Below are 18,861 nucleotides of genomic sequence, written 5' to 3' on the forward strand. Positions count from 1 at the left end.
TTTGAGTGATAGTTTGGGGGCAAAGTAAAACTTTCTTCACATTGTTTAAAGGGGGGTTGAGCTTCGTCGTGGAATCCATTACAAGTTCTGTTTCAATGATCCGGATTATTTATGTTGTAGAGTCTTTAATGTATATTATTTATACAGAAAAATTAAGTTGAACTAATAATCATAACATTTTTATTTTATTACTTTTGTTTTCAAAAAATTAAACAAATATTTTTATTAAAATACACTATTTATTTTTTTAGAAAAGTAAGATAAAATAAAAAATATTATAGTTATTAAATCAATTTAATTTTTTTTATAAATAATATACAAATTTTTTTTTATAAAATAAATAATTCAAATTATTAAAATAAAATTTATAATAAACTCTATAAACCAAAACGGAACTGTAATAAAATTCACCAAGTAATGTTAGGAATCATGAAAAAAGTATCATGAAAATGATCATGAAAGATTCTCTATCGTTGGATTGCACATACAACAAAACACCCCATACTAATAAAAAAAATAAAAAAATTTCATAAAATATTTTATAATATTTTTTTTTATATTCCCTAATTTTATTCAAATCTTCTCTCAAGACAATGCGGTTCAACAATCCTGGTGCCGGCCAGTGGGCCATATTTCTTCCCTGCGTCTTATCAATTATTGCCTCGGTAAACATCTGTAGTAGGCCACCCCTTTCTTTATCTCTTCGGCACCTTTTCTCAGTCTCACTTGGTCTCTCTCTCTCTCTCTCTCTCTCTCTCTCTCTCTCTCTCTCTCTCTTATGGTGTCATAGCGTTTCTTCTCTCTCATGATCCATCTCTCTCTTTGAAACCCTGACCATCAAAGAAAAAACGTGTTCACTTTCTCTCATGATCCATTTTTCTCTTTGAAACCCAGACCAGACCATGAAAGAAAAAACCTGTCCTCTCTCTCTCTCTAGCCAAGACTCCAACACGACCCTCTTTTGGTAGTAGTTCCTTTCAAAGCCATGGACAGTAGTATCTCCCAACCAAATCCACTTAACAACCACCACTACAAAGCTACCACCGCCACAAACAACAACGACGACTACCAAGTTGCAAATCCTGATCTCACTAACATGATTGGTCGAGATCTTAATTTCATGAAAGAGACCATGACACAGATTCAGAAGTTTGTAGATCATATGAATATGCAAATCAACCAGGCTTGTGAGAAATTTGAGGAGCTCAAAACAAGAGGATGGAGTGATATTAACGAACTTGACCAACTGAAAATGTCTGTCAAAAAGTTGAAATCCCAGATTCCCTCCAAGCTTAAAATCCATTATGATGATGATTCAAAACCACATCGGAAACCATGGTTTGATGGATCCATTAATAGTAGCAGCGGCAACTACCAAGTCAATGTAAACAAGGCCGGCAATTTGCACAGTTTGTACAATCAGCCAGAGTTTGTTCACACCACTGCACTTGAAGATTTCCGGGTATCTTTCAATACCCTTCCTTGGAAACTACATATTTGTTTGTATTTTTTGCGGGTTTTCCCAGGAATGGCTATAAAGGAAAGAATTATGATTTACTGGTGGATTGGGCGACATACAGAAGAAGAAATTGTGCTGGGGAAGACGGCAGAGGATGCAGAGGATTTTGTCAACGAGATCTTGGATGAGCTTATTGCAAAGGGCTTCATCGAGCCTATCTACAAATATTATGGATTGGTTGTGGATAGCTACAGGTTGCCCGCTTACATTCGTTCTGCTATAACCATTAGACCAACTTTGTATACTCCTGATGCGGCTATTATTGATGGATACATTAACTATTGGAATAGATGCATCGTCAACGTTGATGCGGCTATTATTGATGGAGGACATGAATTTATTTTCCTTTATTTTCAAAAGCAGTACCGATGTCAAAGTTGTTTACTTGGGAAGGTGGAAGGACTCGGTCACCCATCACATTGAAGTCTCAGACATCAAAATTCTCAATGCACTCAAGAATATGAAACAATTGAGGTTTCTTAGCCTTCGGGGAATTTCTTTGATTACAGAGCTTCCTCAATTCATTTCACAACTCACAACTGACTGATCTTAAAATTCTGGATCTCAAAGCGTGTCACAACCTTGAGGTGATTCCAGATTGGATTGGCTTGCTTGAAAATTTGACACACTTGAATATATTGAGTGTTACCTTTTAGATCACATGCCCAAGGGGCTTGGTGCACTATCTAATCTCCAAGTCCTTGAGGGATTTATTATTGGAGATTCCAACGGCAAAAAGTCATGTACTATCAATGATTTGACAAAATTGCCAAAGCTACGAAAATTGAGCATATCCACAAGTATGAAAGAATTTCCAACAGATCGGCAGCTTCATCATTTACAAAGATTAAAATATCTACAGAAGTTAAAAATATCTTGGTCAAGATGCATTTTACGAGGTAAAACTGATAATTCACCTAAGAAAGCACAACTATTTTCCAAGCAGACAACGCTGACAAGATCATTCATTGAGCAGGATGATCCAAAACTTCCTCTCTCATTGGAACTTCCTTCATCGTTGCAAAAACTAGAGCTTGAGTGTTTTCCTGAGATAGATACACCCGGTTGGTTGTGGTCTGGCAATTTCAAGAACATGAAGAAACTTTACATCAGAGGAGGACTATTGTGTAATTTGGACAGAATAGTAGCTACCACAGTTGAAATGTTACAATTGAAGTACTTGAGTAACTTAAAGATTCCTTGGAAAGACATTATGATGTTATTTCCCAATTTGATTTACTTGGAGAAAGTAGAATGTCCCGGCCCCAATTCCTTCCCGTGTGATCAGAATGGTGTTTGGATGAAGAAAGACAATGGCATCGATGAGAAATGCGGTGGAAGAAGCTACTGAGAGAGGATAGGAAACCTCTTTCTATTGTTTTCCCTTTATACTTCTAGGCTGGCAAATTAATGTCTTCAGAGATAATATATAATAATTTTCCTCTCTCATGAAAAACTAGCTGTACGTATTTATTTATTGAATCAAATGTATATGTCTTGAAGGTCATTCATCAAGGCTTCTTTACAAGTTTTCAATAAAGTTGCATTTGGGTAAGGCAAAGCATGTCTTTACTAGTAATTTTTTCTAAGGGGAAATTAAAAAAATAAAAATAAAAATTAAAAAATCAGAGTTTGAATTTTGTTAAAAAACAAGCTTTAATTTTTAATTTTATCAATTTAAATTCTAATTTTTTTGATTTGTTTTCAATCTAAACCATCAACCTACTTTCCTATAAGCTACAATGAAAGATATTTTATCAGCTTTGAAGAATTCTTGATTTGAAATGAGTGTTTTTTTTTTAATTTGAATTTTTTACTAAATATATAATTTATTACATGTATTCAACTTTGTAATAAACAATGCTGAGTTTTAATTTTCCACTGCCTTTCATTTCTCTTGCACTAACTTATATTCAATATTTCAGTTACTTTACACATTAACATTTTTATTATGTGAATGTGATGGAATTTAGTAAACTACTAAAAAGGAATATATATAAAAATTTAAAAGATGGGAGTGATGGTTATTGGTATCATTGTGAGAGATTTCATGAGAAATTGCATCAAGCAGTGAGAGAATTGCAAATGAATCTGTTGTGGACAATATTAAAGTAGTTGAGGCGTACAAAGTTGTGTCTTTTGCCAATGGCTTGAATTTGTTGCATACAGGCTAAGGAATATTTACTTTTAACCAAACAAATTTGTTTTAATGAAGAAAATTTCTCATATATTAGGAATATCATTGCTGATCTGATATTAAAAATTGGATGGGAGTTTTAAATCTGCTCGTATTCATAACAAAATGCTAGGAAATGAAATTGTCTATCTATGGTCACTTTGAATGGAAGAGGTTCTAATTGAGGTTGTTTCTTGTGTCCATTCTAATTTTGTCTATACTTTATAAATGAAATCATCTTTCTACATAAAAAGAATTTTTTTAAATTCTTTTACGCGCTGTTTTTAAATTGTTACATTAGTAGAAGACTTCCATCATTCCATACCTTTTCATCCGCAGAATTTATTAGTACAATTCCTTCCTTATTTACATCTCTAAAATTTCTAACATATTCGCATTTCATAGAAACCCAATAAATATATTTTCCACTACAAAATCACTTGGGTGCCCACAAAGAACAAATGAGGGTCATTTAATTAATAAAATTCCAACTTTTTACCTTCTCCGAGCAAGGCCAAAAGTTTCCACTGAAGCACAGCCATAATAATAATAGTTAAATAAAGGGGGGGGGGGAGGCTAAGGGAGATGGTTGTCTTGCAATATATGAACTTCAAATCACTCATGCTAGTTCCAATAATCCTTTAGGCTTTGTCAAAATCCTTTAAAAACCTATATTCCAACCAAAAGAAATATGTCAATGTGAAATGTAATTCAAAAAAAACTGAAGCTGATTACCACAAAAGTATAAACTCCCTCCATGTAAAATTTTAGAAAAATGCTTGGGACCCCCTTTTGGGGGTCACCCCCTCACCCCCTTTGCCACGTGGCGGGGGGTGATTGGAGGAGCAGGAAAAAAAAGAAAAAGAAAAAGAAAATGTGACCAATGAGAGAGAGAGGGGGTCAAAGGGGGTGGGAGGAAAAGGGGGGATGAATCATTGTTGAAAATTTTAACATATATAATGTAGTAAATATTTTCAGTAAAATTTTCTAACAAATCTAACCCCAACAGAAACATCTGATTCTAGCTCAATAAATTAGATTCAAGGTCCCCAAACAAAAATTTGAAGATGTCAAGGCCAAAATTTAAAAGAAAAGGCTCGTCAATGGATCTGTACAGCCCTTTCAAACCTCCAAAACCTGAAAATTTTCCAATTGAAAACAAAAATGCAATATCCACGTTTACAAAGATTGACTAATAAAATAACCATGTCTGCTGTAACAGTAGCTAAGATGCTAGTTTTCATTCATTTTTTCCAGCTATCAAGGAGAAAAAAAAGCTAGTATGAAGATGACATCCGAACATGATAGAAAATAAAGAAATATAAATGCAAGGTGAGTGGACACACGCAGGCGTAGCAATAACTCTGAGTCCTAACATTATTAGTAGTATTTCAATTTTGAAGTGATAAATTACAATTTACAATAAAATACTTGGTCCAAAAACTTTTTTATATTAATGTACCTAACATTAATATCAACTCCAAAGACAACCACCCTCCTCCATAATACAAAAACAAATATACTATTCCTAAAACAAATCATTCTAGAAAGTTAAGTAATCTGAGTTTTCCAACTAATTCATAAAATACAAAAACAACAAATCTTATCAAGCAAACGATACTATAGCGATCCCAGTTTTCCTTTCATATTGTATCAACAAATCTTATCAACAAATCTTATTGTATTCCGGACTCGGTTCCGTGGATGTGTGTTGTTGTCATTGTTGTCTATATCTTGTCTTCACCCTTTAACTCTTTGATTTTGAGTTTAGAAATGTCTTGGGCGTGGTTCGAACAGGTTGGTTGAGTTTTGGTCTCTAATCTTGTTGCCCAGATTTTTGATGATCCGCTCTAGCGGGTCTTATTGCGCTCGAGCGGAGTTTCCATCCTTTCAGCATTTTGTGCGTTTGCAAAGATACTGCAGAAGTGGTTTTCACGCTCGAGCGGAGTTCCTTACGCTCGAGCGGGTATCTTTGCGCTCGAGCGGGTATTCGAAGTCTGTAAAAGTACTGGAGGAGTGTATTCTACGCTCGAGCGGGTCCCTTTGCGCTCGAGCGGGTAGTGCTTTGCTGTTGTGCCTTGGCGCTCGAGCGGGTTAAGTTTTTTGTGTCTTTCGCTCGAGCGTCTTACTCTCTGCTCGAGCGGACTATACGTATATCAGATCGCGACTGTGTCATTTTAAATCACTTTTTCGACTCTCTCTCTCTCTCTCTAGCTTTTCAAAATCCTCATTTGAGAGCTCCTCTCTCTAGAATACAACTTCTCTCTACAAAATCATCTAGCTCTAGTAATCTTCTACCTTAGTCCCTTTATATAAAGTGTGGAGCTTGGCTTGATCTTCGTTTGGATCCGAAAATCATTGGGTTTGGAGCACATTCAAGTTTCTTCATCATCTCCCTTGAGTCTTTTCACTTGAGGTAGGAATAACTACTCATTTTTATGAGCTTTGACATGGACGTTGGACATTTTGTATAAATGGTTTGATTTTTGAAGTTAGGGTTTGAGATTTGAAATATTGAAAAGGAGTTTTGTTCCTTTTGAATTATACATGCGTATATGGGTCTTAAAATAAGGTTATTGAGGTTTATTGTTGATATTTGAGCCTTAGGGTCAAAGTTAGGAAAAAGGGAGAGAAGCTCTAATTTTATGTGATTAATTAATTTGTACAATTAATTTGGGAATGCATGAGAATGTGAAATTGAGGTGAGAATCATGAAATTGGGAAGTTATGAGATGGAAAGGTGTATTTGGATTGATAAATCACTCACCCTCGAAATTGTAGTAAATTTATCTGTTTGATAATTTATTATCTGTTTAGAAATAACTACTTTGGGCTATCGGTGGAGGATAGTCTTGATTGTTGTAGACATTGCATGATGATTAGGTGAATTAAAACTAATCGATTGAGTATGTCATTGAATATGACGGATGGAATAACACATTGAATATGTGCTTTGCTTGATCATTATATATGATAAGTGTTTAAATACATTGCATATGTATGTTGTTTGGGAGGAGATAAGGGATGGACTCCATTGATAATTAAGTTGGCTGGAGTGTCCAGGGTGAAAGTCCTGAAATCTTGATTACGTTTGCATAACGTAGATGAATTGAAGTATTGAAGTGTTTTAATATGAGTTGTAGTCTCATTTGAATTGTGGATAATGGAAGTGTTTTAATATGAGTTGTAGTCTCATTTAATTGTTTGGCTAGAAAGTGAGCCATGTTTACGAATTTGAACTGGGAAAGTGAAGGAAAAGTGAAATGAAACACGAATGTATTTGTCATGAAACTGAAAAGCATTGTAAGTTGATTTACGAGTGTTGAACATTTATCATATGCTAATGTTTTAGTTATTCTTCATATTATGTTTAGCATATCTCTACTGGGCGTTGGCTCACCCTATATGGGACATCATTTTCAGGTTCAGGTGATATGCCACCTCTAAGGACGTAGCTTGGGAGGCTTAGAGGCTGAAAGATCTTTTTTGTTGTTATCTTTTGGTATTACATGTAAATTCAAGCCAAGGGCTTAATGTGTTTAGAGTTAGAACTCTCTATTTTTGTAACCAAGTGTTGGCTTGAAAAGTTATAAGCCCATAGGGCATCTACTTTTGTTGTCAACATGTAATACTTTTGAACTAAATACTCTGATGAATGGAAATATGTTTTATTCTTTTATATCTATGGATGTCTTGAATGATTGGTTTACATGTATTATTTTGAGGGCGTTACAGATACCAATTAATGTAATTCACTAACGACATACCAACAGCATACCAAAGGGCACCACCTAATGTTCTCCAAAAAAAATTCTTATCTCCTAACTCTCACCAACAACATACCAATGGCATGGAAATTCAGTAAAACCAAAGGACACCAACTAATGTACTCCAAAAAAAGTGCAACAAATAATAAAAAACCAAAATATCTAAATATAAACAATTATTATGAAACCAACTCTACTTAGACAACTTTTAGTTTGCGATTATTTCTCTCTCTTTGTATGGTTCTTCTCACAACAACAACAAACTAAACATATCTCGCTAATGAAAAAAAACAAAAGAACCACCAAAAATGCATGAATACCTTATTTTGATATCATCGAAGCATATAATTCTACCATTTAAATATATTGTAGGTGAACTATTTTATTTCTCTCATTTGGTGTTATGATGAAATGCCAGAGCATGGGAAAGTGTTGGAAGAGATTTCCCTTTCCACGACAGGTAAACTTAATAATTTCTTTAATTATATATATATATATATATTTTAAAAGGGTCTGTCGGTTTATTCTAAGCTTACCTCAGTCAGTGCTTCCCAGCTAGCAAATGTGTAGTGTTTATCTTTTTTATTTCAACCTGAAATAGGAAGGAGTTGGGCAATGGAAAGAGATCAACAAATTGATTTCCACTAAGAGCAACTGAATCTTAACCAAAAGTAGTGATATAAAATCTGTTACATATAAAGAAAACAGACCGGTAAGCAAAGTATGCAAATCAACTTTGAAAACAACTGGGTGTGCAATTCCAGTCTCTTTCTGGTTGTTCACTATTTTGCAAAACATTAAAGTGGACTGGAACTGCAATTCTACTACCAAAATCTAATTACTCACCAATATCACTATAAAAGTACTATCGTGCATCATTACAATATGCACTGTCACTCCCATTCAAACAAATCTTTCAACCTATATTCATTACAATACATAGTGCCCCTCACCAAATCCCAGTTCCCCTCATCTTGAACACTGTTAAATAATTATAAAAGTGGACCTATAAGTCACCATGCTTAATGAAAACAACAGGGGAATTTTAAATTGTTCCTCAATTTCAAAGTCAATTAACTGAAAGATTCAAATCCTAACCATTAGCATAAAGAAACCATTAATTTTAAAACATCTTTTAAATAGAAAAAAACCCAATTAACTGATGAATTTACCTTTCATAGCTATGAGTTTTATAAAGTAAAAATAAAACAAATTAAGTTTCCATCTTTCTCTCTATAACCATAATTTTTCCAGTTAAAACAAACAATTTTATAAAAAGAAAACAAAGTAGCTATCTTTCAGCAAATCAACAATAGCTAAAGATACAATACTAAATAATAAATAACCTATCTTCATAATTGTGCCTAATTGGTGATCATACGAGATTGTGTTTCTCATGACACATACAATTTCAAGGAAAAGGTTATCTTAAAAGTAAAAATAAAAAATATTCAACCCTCCATTAAGATAACCCAAAGCATCGTCAACTTTCGAACATAACAGTTATCTAGACGTTCAAATGTGACTTGAATCAGTAGTAATAGTTTAATTACACCAAAGATCACAATCCAATTAAACATAGCTCAGGAAACCACCAAGAGCATAAATGGATGAAATACCAATGTCCCATATTTGAACAAAACAAAAAGACCAAACCAAATTCACAACTCAAAAGGCTTTTTTTTTTTTTTTTTGTTGTTCCATCCCTCATGAAAAAATTCTAAATAATCTTTACCAATGGGGTTAGAGAATACTTCCGCCTCAACTTGAAAAGAACGTGCAGAAGCCTTTAGATCCCTTTCACTCTTGTAAACACCATTAAATAAACACTAGTTCTCTCGAGATAACGCGGTTCAACAACCTTGGTCCCAGCCAATGGGCCATATTTCTTCCCCGTATCTCATCAATTATTGCCTCGGTAAACACTATAGTAGGCCACCCCCTCTTTATCTCTTATGCACCTTTTCTCAATCTCACTTGGCGTCTCTCTCTCTCTTCCAGACACAGCTGATTTCTCTGACTATGACATTTTCAAAACTTTATTCCCACTCTAGGGTGGCTTTTATGTTTATTCCCATTGTAGGGTAAAACGGCTTTAGTAATGCCGTTTTTCAGAAAATGACTTTTAAAAAGCCGTGTTGCACGATTAAAATAATAACAAAATTTGAACACAGAAAATCGGCTTTGGAAAAGTTGGTTTTAATTAAGTTTTAATTAATTTTGAATTAATTAAAAACAGTTTTGATAAAACCGTTTTTACGCTAATTTTTTTTAATTTATATTTTTAACATAAATATTTTTTGACCAAAAATATTTTTAATACAAAAACGGTTTTAGAAAAGTCATTTTATAAAATGGATTTAGAAAAACTGTTTCCACAAATATATATATATTTTTTCCGTTTGTTTTCCCACGTGGGAAGGTTGCTGGACTTGGGAACCAAAAGAAGAGAGAGAGAGAGAGAGAGTGAGTGAGAGTAGCAATTCCAATGCATTCAAAGATGGGTTTCTTTAGAAAATCACAACACAGACAAAACATAATTCATATAATACTCCAACAAATCTCATCAAGATTCCACGTTCAATTACTTATTGTAAAAACATATATTGTGAGGGTTTTGAAAGTTGTTATTTTAGTAGGTTATTTTAGTTTTTGGCTATTTTAGTAGATTAAAATTTTTGTATTTGGAAAGATAATTGGATTTTTTTATAGTTGGATATGATATTTGTGAGAAAAAAAATGAAATGATTATGGGTTTGATGCGATATTTTGTCTTATTAACTATTTTAGCCTAAATTAAGCTAAAATCCCACCTCCCAAATAGCCCCTATATGTACATACACATTCCTGATCTTCCATCGTCTCCTCCTTTCCTACATATAGGTTTGAGTGCTGTGTTTGGTTACAATTTTCAAACATTGATTCCACATCCACTTTTGAAAACATGTCTATCCGGTCATCTCCCCAGATGTCCTCCCGGACGACGGCTGGCTGGTTGACCAAAAAATTTTAAAAAATAACTCAAAACTCAAAATACATCTCAAAACTCTTTTCAAAACTCATAACCAAATAAATTTTATCTTTTCAAACCTAATGACTCAAAACACGACTCTACACTCAAATCATGATTCTAAAAATAATTTTAAAAAATAAAATAAAAATATTTTTTAAAAATAGAATTTTGAAATGAGTTTGGTTTTGAGTTTTGAGTTTTTAATTGAGTTTTGAGTTGTGTGTTTGATTATGAGTTTTGAAATTAATTTTTGAATTGAGTTTTGAGTAATTTTGAGTGGTGTGTTTGGTTATAAAACGCTTTTCTAAAATCGTTTTTGTATTAAAAATATTTTTGGTCAAAAAATATTTATGTTGAAAATATAAATTAAAATAACCTTTAATTTGAAAATACAAACATCACATCCAACTATAAAAAAATTTAATTATCTTTCTAAGCACAAAAATTTTAATTTACTAAAGTAGGCAAAAACTAAAATAGCCTATTAAAATAACAACTTCCCAAACATATGTTTTATAAAGGGTTCGTTTGGGATGTGAGTTGACTTTTTTGCTTTTTGACTATTTTAGCTTGTGATTAAAAAGGCTCGTTTGTGATAGGATTTTTTTTGGCTTTTTTGACTTTTGTGAAAGAAAAAATGAAATAATTATGATTTGGATGTGACATTTTGCGAGTGTTTGGGAATGTAACGCCCTCAAAATAATAACATTAAACCCATCAAATAAGACATGCATTTACATATAAACTAACCACATTCCTTTATTCATTTGAGTTTCATTACATAAGTATTACATGTTAACATCAAAACAAAATGCCTTACAGGCTTACAGCTTTCCAAGTTAACACTTGGTTACAAACAAAGAGTACTAACTCGTTTACACAAAAAGCCCTTGGCTTGAAGTTACATGTAATACATCAAAAGTAAAACGACAAAACATGTCCGCCTCTAGCCTCCCAAGCTATGTTCTTGGAGGTGGCATGCTTCCTGCACCTGAAAATGATATTCCCATATAGGGTGAGCCACAGCCCAGTAGAAATACACTAAACCAACCATGAACAATGACTAAAATATTAGCAATTGATAGCTGGCCAACACTGATACAATCACATAAATCATATATTTATGTCAAACGACTTACAAGTCCCAATTACTTTTCATTTTCCCTTTTTCAACATATAGGCATATAAGCACTACCCACATGCTCAACAGATATGTATAACAACAATATCCACATTCTCATATAAGCAAATAAGCTATATCCACATTCTATAACAGATATGTATAACAACAATATCCACAGATAAGCATAAAAGCTATATCCTCACATCACAAAGATAAGCATATAAGCTCTATCTTCACTTCTTTAGACAAGCATATGAGCTGTATCTACGGAGTTCATCCCCTATCTTCTCCCAACACTATCCGGTTTAGAGGTACATCCCCTATCTTCCCCTAAACCGCGGAGTACATCCCCTATCTCCTCCTCTACACATAACGTATATAAACACATTGGTTCTATATACAATCACCCAATACATACAGTTAATGTATTCTATCAACCGTCAAGTTCCATGACACATTTCACTGATTAGTTTCAGTTTGCCTAATCATCATGCATTGTCTACAACAATCACGACTATCCTCCACCGATAGCCCAAAGCAGTTATTTCTAAACAGAAAATAAATGCACAATGGATATTCAATCAACATTTCATTTCTTCATTTTTCTCAATTAATTATCCCAATTAATTAAACAATGTAATTAGGTCAATTCCCATAATTAACATTTCAACCCTTAGGTCCCATTTTCATCAATGATTCAACAATCATTCCATTTTTTTATGCCAAACATGCATCTAGGTTTATTATGAATAAAACCCCAACTTTTGTAAAATTACACAAAAGCCCCAAACTTTCACAAAATTACCAAACCAAGCCCAACATCTCAAAATACCAAAATTTAAAGACAAAACCCATAGAGAGGAGTAGGATATCCCTACCTTGAAGTTTTAGCCAAAAAGGAGATGAAGACTCGAAGATCAACGTGCTCCAAATCCAAACTTTTTCAGATTAAATCGAAGCTCTCAACACCCTCTATCTTTTTAACAAAGGCCCTAGGCTAGATTCACACCCTAGGGAGATCAAATCTTAGAGAGAATGTAAGTTTAGAGAGAGAGAGGCTCGGATTTAGGGTTTAATCAAAGAAAGGAAATGAAAAAGTGATGTTTAAGACGCTGCTGTCCGCTGATATAAAACACGCTCGCTCGAGCGAAGACTTGGTCGCTCGAGCGACCAGACACAGACAACTCTCGCTCGAGCCAAGAAGTTCTCGATCGAGCGAAGAAAAATCCAGACCGCTCGAGCGAAGGAAGCTCGCTCGAGCCAAGAAAGACAGTTCTCAGGTCCAGAACCAGGTGCAACCGCTCGCTCGAGCGAGCCACTCTGGCTCGACCCACCAAACACGAACCCCACTCTCGCTCGAGCGACCAACTCCTCGCTCGAGCGAAGGTCCAAAATTCTGGGCAGCAACACTAGGCTCCCGAACACAACCAACCTGTAACAAACCTGCCTAACACATCCTATAACTCAAATATGAAGAAAAAGGAATGCAAACACGATAATAACCAACTACCAACATCCACGGACACATGTCCGGATCACTGTACAACAAGGGTAAACCCGGGATCGCTATAGGGAAGTTGCTATTTTAGTAAGCTATTTTAGTTTTTGATTATTTTAGTAGGCTATTTTAGTTTTTGACTATTTTACTAAAATTTTTGTGTTTGGGAAGATGGTTGGATTTCTTTGTGGTTGGATGTGATGTTTGTGAGACAAAAAATTAAATGATTATGTGTTTGATGTGACATTTTGTCTTATTAACTATTTTAGTCTAGTTTATCTTTTTTGTGAATTTTAGCCTAAATTAAGCAAAAATCCCATTTCCCAAACAGTCTCTTTGTCTTATTGAATTAAAAAACTTATTTTATCTTTTTGTGAATATTTTAGCAAAAAAATCTCCATTTAACTCATGCCAAACAAGGGCATAATAAGTAATTGAACTTGGAATCTTGATGAGATTTATTGGAGTATTATACGGATCATGTTTTGTCTGTGTTGTAATTTTTTAAAGAAACTCATCTTTGAATGCATTGGAATTGTTGCTCTCAACAACCTTCCCACGTGGGAAAACAAATATAAAACGATTTTTCTAAAATCATTTTTGTATTAAAAATATTTTTGAAACTCATCTTTGAATGCATTGAAATTGTTGCTCACTCTCTCTCTTCTTTTGGTTCCCAAGTCCAACAACCGTCCCACATGGGAAAAAAAATATAAAACAATTTTTCTAAAATCGTTTTTGTATTAAAAATATTTTTAATCAAAAAATAGTTATGTTAAAAACATAAATTAAAAAAGAAATGTAGTGTAAATCAAAACCATTTGTAATTAATTCAAAATTAATTAAAATTTAATTAAAATTGACTTTTTTAAAGCCGATTTTCTATGTTCAATTTTTTATTTTATTTTATTTTAATCACAAAATACAGCTTTTCAAAAGTCATTCTTTGAAAAACGATATTGCTAAAGTCCTTTTTATAAGAATAAAAATAAAAAATGGGAATAAAATTTTGAAAATGTGATAGTCAGGGAAATCAGCCCAGACACACACTTCGAAGGGCTTGTTTGGTTTGTTTTTGGGAGAGTTGTTTTTGAAAAAAATTTGGGTGAGTTGTTGTAGAAATTTTTTTAGTTTGTTTGGTTGTATATTTTGAGAGATAAATTTTTTGTGGGAGTTTGGGATGATTTGATATTTTAGAAGAATTTAGTTGGTGTGTGTGAGAGAAAAAGTGATTGAGAAGGAGAGAGGAGAGAAAAAAAATGATTGATTGCTATGTAAGAGAAAAAAAATGATTTTAGAAATTTTTTGAGAAAAATCTCAAACCAAACAATTTTTGGAAATTTTTTTTCTAACGCTCATCTCTCAAATTCAAACCAAACAGCCTCTTTCTCTCTCTCTCTCTCTCTCTCTTATTTTTTTTTTGATCAGCCTCTCTCTCTCTTATGGTGTCACAGCGTTTCTTCTCTCTCATGATCCATCTCTCTTTGAACCCCAGACCAGACCATCAAAGAAAAAACGTGTTCAGTCTCTCCCATGATCCATTTTTCTCTTTGAAACCCAGACCAGACCATCAAACAAAAAACCTCTCTCTCTCTCTCTCTCTCTAGCCAAGACTCCAACATGACCCTGTTTTGGTAGTAGTTCCTTTCAAAGCATGGACAGTAGTATGTCCCAACCAAATCCACTTAACAACCACCACCACAATACTACCACCGCCACAAACAACAACGGTGACTACCAAGTTGCAGATCCTGATCTCACTAACATGATTGGTCGAGATCTTAATTTCATGAAAGAGACTATGACACAGATTCAAAAGTTTGTAGATCGTATGAATGTGCAAATCAACCAGGCTTGTGAGAAATTTGAGGAGCTCAAAACAAGAGGAGGGAGTGATACTAACGAACTTGACCAACTGAAAATGTCTGTCAAGAAGTTGAAATCCCAGATTCCCTCCAAGCTTAAAATCCATTATGATGATGATTCAAAACCACATCGGAAACCATGGTTTGATGGATCCATTAACAGTAGCAGCAGCAACTACCAAGTCGATGTAAACAAGGCCGGCAATTTGCGCAGTTTGTACAATCAACCAAAGTTTGATCACACCCCTGCACTTGCAGATATCCAGGTATCTTTCCATAGCCTCTATCCGGAACAAAAAAATGTGTTGGATTTTTTCCGCATTTTCCCATAAATGGCTATCATGAAGAAAAGGTTTGTGATTTACTGCTGGGTTGGAGAGGGATTTCTATACTCTGTACCAGCAGAGAATGTTGCCAACTTGACCTTGGATGTGCTTACTGCAAAGGGCTTGATAGACCCTATCTACAAAAATTGTGGATTGGTTGTGGATAGCTACAGGATGCCCCCTTACATTCGTTCTGCTGTAAACTTTAAACTAGAGGGGCATCATTTTGATTATTATCCGGATATTGGCTTCGCCTGTTGGGAAAGATGCATAGTCAACGTTGATGCGGCTATTATTGATGGAAGACATGAATTTATTTTCAAAAGTGGCACTGATGTCAAAGTTGTTTACTTGGGAAGGTGGCAGAACTCGGCCACCCATCACATTGAAGTCCCAAACATCAAAATTCTCAATGCACTCAAGAATATGAAACAATTGACGTTTCTTAGTCTTCGAGGAATTTCTTTGATTACAGAGCTTCCTCAGTTCATTTCACAACTGACTGATCTTAAAATTCTAGATCTCAAAGCGTGTCACAACCTTGAGGTGGTTCCTGATTGGATTGGCTTGCTTGAAAAATTGATACACTTGAATATATCTGAGTGTTACCTTTTAGATCACATGCCTAAGGGCCTTGGTGCACTATTTAATCTCGAAGTCCTTAAGGAATTTATTATTGGAGATTCCAAGGACAAAAATTCATGTACTATCAATGATTTGACAAAATTGTCATGGCTACGAAAATTGAGCATATCCACAAGTATGGAAGAATTTCCAACAGATCTGCAGCTTCATCATTTACAAAGATTACACCTTTTACAGATGTTGAAAATATCTTGGTCAGGATGCATTTTACGAGGTAAAACTAATGATTCACCTAAGCGAGCACAACTATTTTCCAAGCAGACAACACTGACAAGATCATCCACTAAGCAGCATGTTCCGGAACTTTCTCCCTCATTGGAACTTCCTTCATCGTTGAAAAAACTAGAGCTTCACAGTTTTCCTGAGATAGATACACCTAGTTGGTTGTGGTCTGGCAATTTGAAGAACTTGAAGAAACTTTACATCAAAGGAGGACTATTGCGTAATCTGAACAAAATAGTAGCTACCAGAGTTGAAATGTTACAATTGAAGTACTTAAGTAACTTAGAGATGCCTTGGAAAGACATTGGCCCTGTTTGGTGTAGCTGTTAAAACAACTTATAGATTATAGCTTAACAGATTATAGATTATGACTTTAATTAGAAGTTGTTAATATGTTTGGTATAGTTGTTGGATTATGGATTTAAGTTGCTGGGTAGTGTTTGTTAAATAAGCTGTAAAATAGCTTTTCAATTAATTTTTATTTTTTGTTTGTCTACATTTCTCATAAAAAATAATAATAATAATCTATAGTCCATTTGAGTCTTTTTCTATTTTTAAAAAAATAAAAAATAAAAAAATTTAAGAGTATAACCATAAATTAACATGTCCACAGTAGAAGCTAATAATCAGAAGCAAGGGGTGAGCAGCTTCTCAGAATCAGCTTTTTTGAGTTAAAATAAGCTGTTAGAATCAGAAACTGTTTGAAATAAGTTTAACCAAACAGTCCAAAATAACTTTTTCAAAGCTAAAAGCCATAAGTTGGCTCTGAAAAGCTGAAACAAACACCCCCATTATGATGTTATTTCCCAATTTGATTTACTTGGAGAAAGTAGAATGTCCCGGCCTCAATTCCTTCCTGTGTGATCAGAATGGTGTTTGGATGAAGAAAGACAATGGCATCGATGAGAAATGCGATTGAAGAAGCTGCTGCTACTAAGGGAGGAAGGGAAACCTCTTTCTACTTCTAAGCTAGCAAATTAATGTCTTCAGAGATAGTATATAGTAATTTCCCTCTCATGAAAAACTAGTTGTACATATTTATTTATTGAATCAAATGTATGTCTTCAAGGGCATCAAGGCTACTTTACAAGTTTTCAATAAAGTTTCATTTGGGTAAGGCAGAGCATGTCTTTTCTAGTAATTTTTCTAAGGATAAAAAAAATAATAAAAAATCACAGGTTGAATTTTGTAAAAAAAAAAAAAAAAAGAGGCTCTAATTTTTAATTTTATCAATTTAAATTCTAATTTTTTGATTTGTTTTCAATATAAACCATCGACCTACTTTCCTATAAGCTACAATGAAAGATGTTTTATCAACTTTAAAGAATTCTTGATTTCAAATGAGTTTTTTTCTTTTTTTTTTTAATTTTTTTTTACTAAATGTATAATTTACTACACGTCTTCAACTTTGTAATAAATAATGCTGAGTTTTAATTTTCCACTGCCCTTCATTTTTCTTGCATTAACTTATATTCAATGTTTCAGTTACTTTACACATTAACATTTTTATTACGTGAATGTGATGGAATTTAGTGAACTATTTAAAAGGAATATATATAAAAATTTTGTTAGGGAAAATTGATGTGATTCCCCACAAGTAAATCAATCAATGGGAATAAAAACTAATGCGGAAAAATTAAATCAAAAGCAACACAAGAGTTTTTACGTGGTTCCCTCAATGTGAGGTACGTCCACGGGATCGAAATCTGATTCCACTATCAACCAAATAAGTTCCAAACGATTGCAAATGAGACACTAATGGTCTCACAAAACCACCCTTAGGTGAATTCCAAATAATCACAAATAAATAAGAGGAAAGACCTCACCAAAATAGATGAACCATAATCTTCAGAACCAGAGTTGTAGAAGATCCAAAATAACGAACCAAATCAATACCGAAAACGAAGCAAAGAACCACCCAAACTAATTCCACTGTTCACACACCCAAAATAATTGATTTCACCAAAGTGGAGTATATGTGGCAGCCGTTCAACCCTTGGGATGAGCAAAACAAAACAAAACCAAACCCTAAAATAATGTGAATCTAGGGTTTATTATCAAACCTTAGTTGTTTCCAAATTGGATTGGGTCTCTACAAATATAATATATAAAAATATATTATGCCTAAACCAAGCCAAATTAAAATTCTTTAACAAACCAATTGGGTCCCACACTCCAATAAGGAGGTATATCCAACAATTCTCCCCCTACCGACTTAGGTGGATAGATCAACCATACCCGCCAAAGTTCGACACTTTAAATGTTTGTCCCTCGACAAAGTCTTAGTCAACATATCCGAAATATTATCATATGTGTGAACTTTTTCGAGTTGCAACAACTTCGAATCTAACACATCACGAATCCAGTGGTATCTCACATCAATGTGTTTCGATCTCGAATGAAATGTAGAATTTTTACTCAAGTGCACTTTGACTATCACAATAAAGCACATATTTTTCTTGCTTCAAACCCAACTCTTGCAAAAATTTCTTCAACCATAACTCTTCTTTGCAAGCTTCCGTAATGGCAATAAATTCAGCTTCGGTAGTTGAGAGAGCAACACATTTTTGTAATTTAGATTGCCATGCCACAGCTCCCCCTGCAAAAGTCATCAAATACCCCGAAGTATATTTCCTGGAATCAACATCACCGGCCATGTCAGAATCAGTGAACCCATCAAGCATCGCCTTACCATCCCCAAAACATG

At 34.0% G+C, this 18,861-nt stretch overlaps 1 protein-coding gene across 1 annotated transcript; it reads left to right on the plus strand.

Moving 5' to 3' along the window:
• The first annotated feature begins 14,750 nt into the window (after positions 1 to 14,750).
• Positions 14,751 to 16,601, plus strand: LOC145802581 (uncharacterized). The gene is made up of 3 exons (XM_082895315.1): positions 14,751 to 15,227; positions 15,309 to 16,466; positions 16,560 to 16,601. The coding sequence occupies exons 1-3, from the start codon at positions 14,751 to 14,753 to the stop codon at positions 16,599 to 16,601; spliced, it is 1,677 nt and encodes a 558-aa protein (XP_082751441.1).
• Positions 16,602 to 18,861: the final 2,260 nt, after the last annotated feature.

This window comes from Camellia sinensis, chromosome 11 (assembly GCF_055761805.1).
Source record: "Camellia sinensis isolate YWXY chromosome 11, ASM5576180v1, whole genome shotgun sequence".
Lineage (NCBI taxonomy): Eukaryota > Viridiplantae > Streptophyta > Magnoliopsida > Ericales > Theaceae > Camellia > Camellia sinensis.

Bases quoted from the DNA above. Each gene is read 5' to 3' on its own strand.
- LOC145802581 (XM_082895315.1), top strand. From the start codon at position 14,751: ATGGACAGTAGTATGTCCCAACCAAATCCACTTAACAACCACCACCAC. The intron at 15,228-15,308 runs GTATCTTTCCAT...GCTATCATGAAG, and splicing joins CTGCACTTGCAGATATCCAG to AAAAGGTTTGTGATTTACTG. The intron at 16,467-16,559 runs GTTTGGTGTAGC...TGTTTGGTATAG, and splicing joins CTTGGAAAGACATTGGCCCT to TTGTTGGATTATGGATTTAA.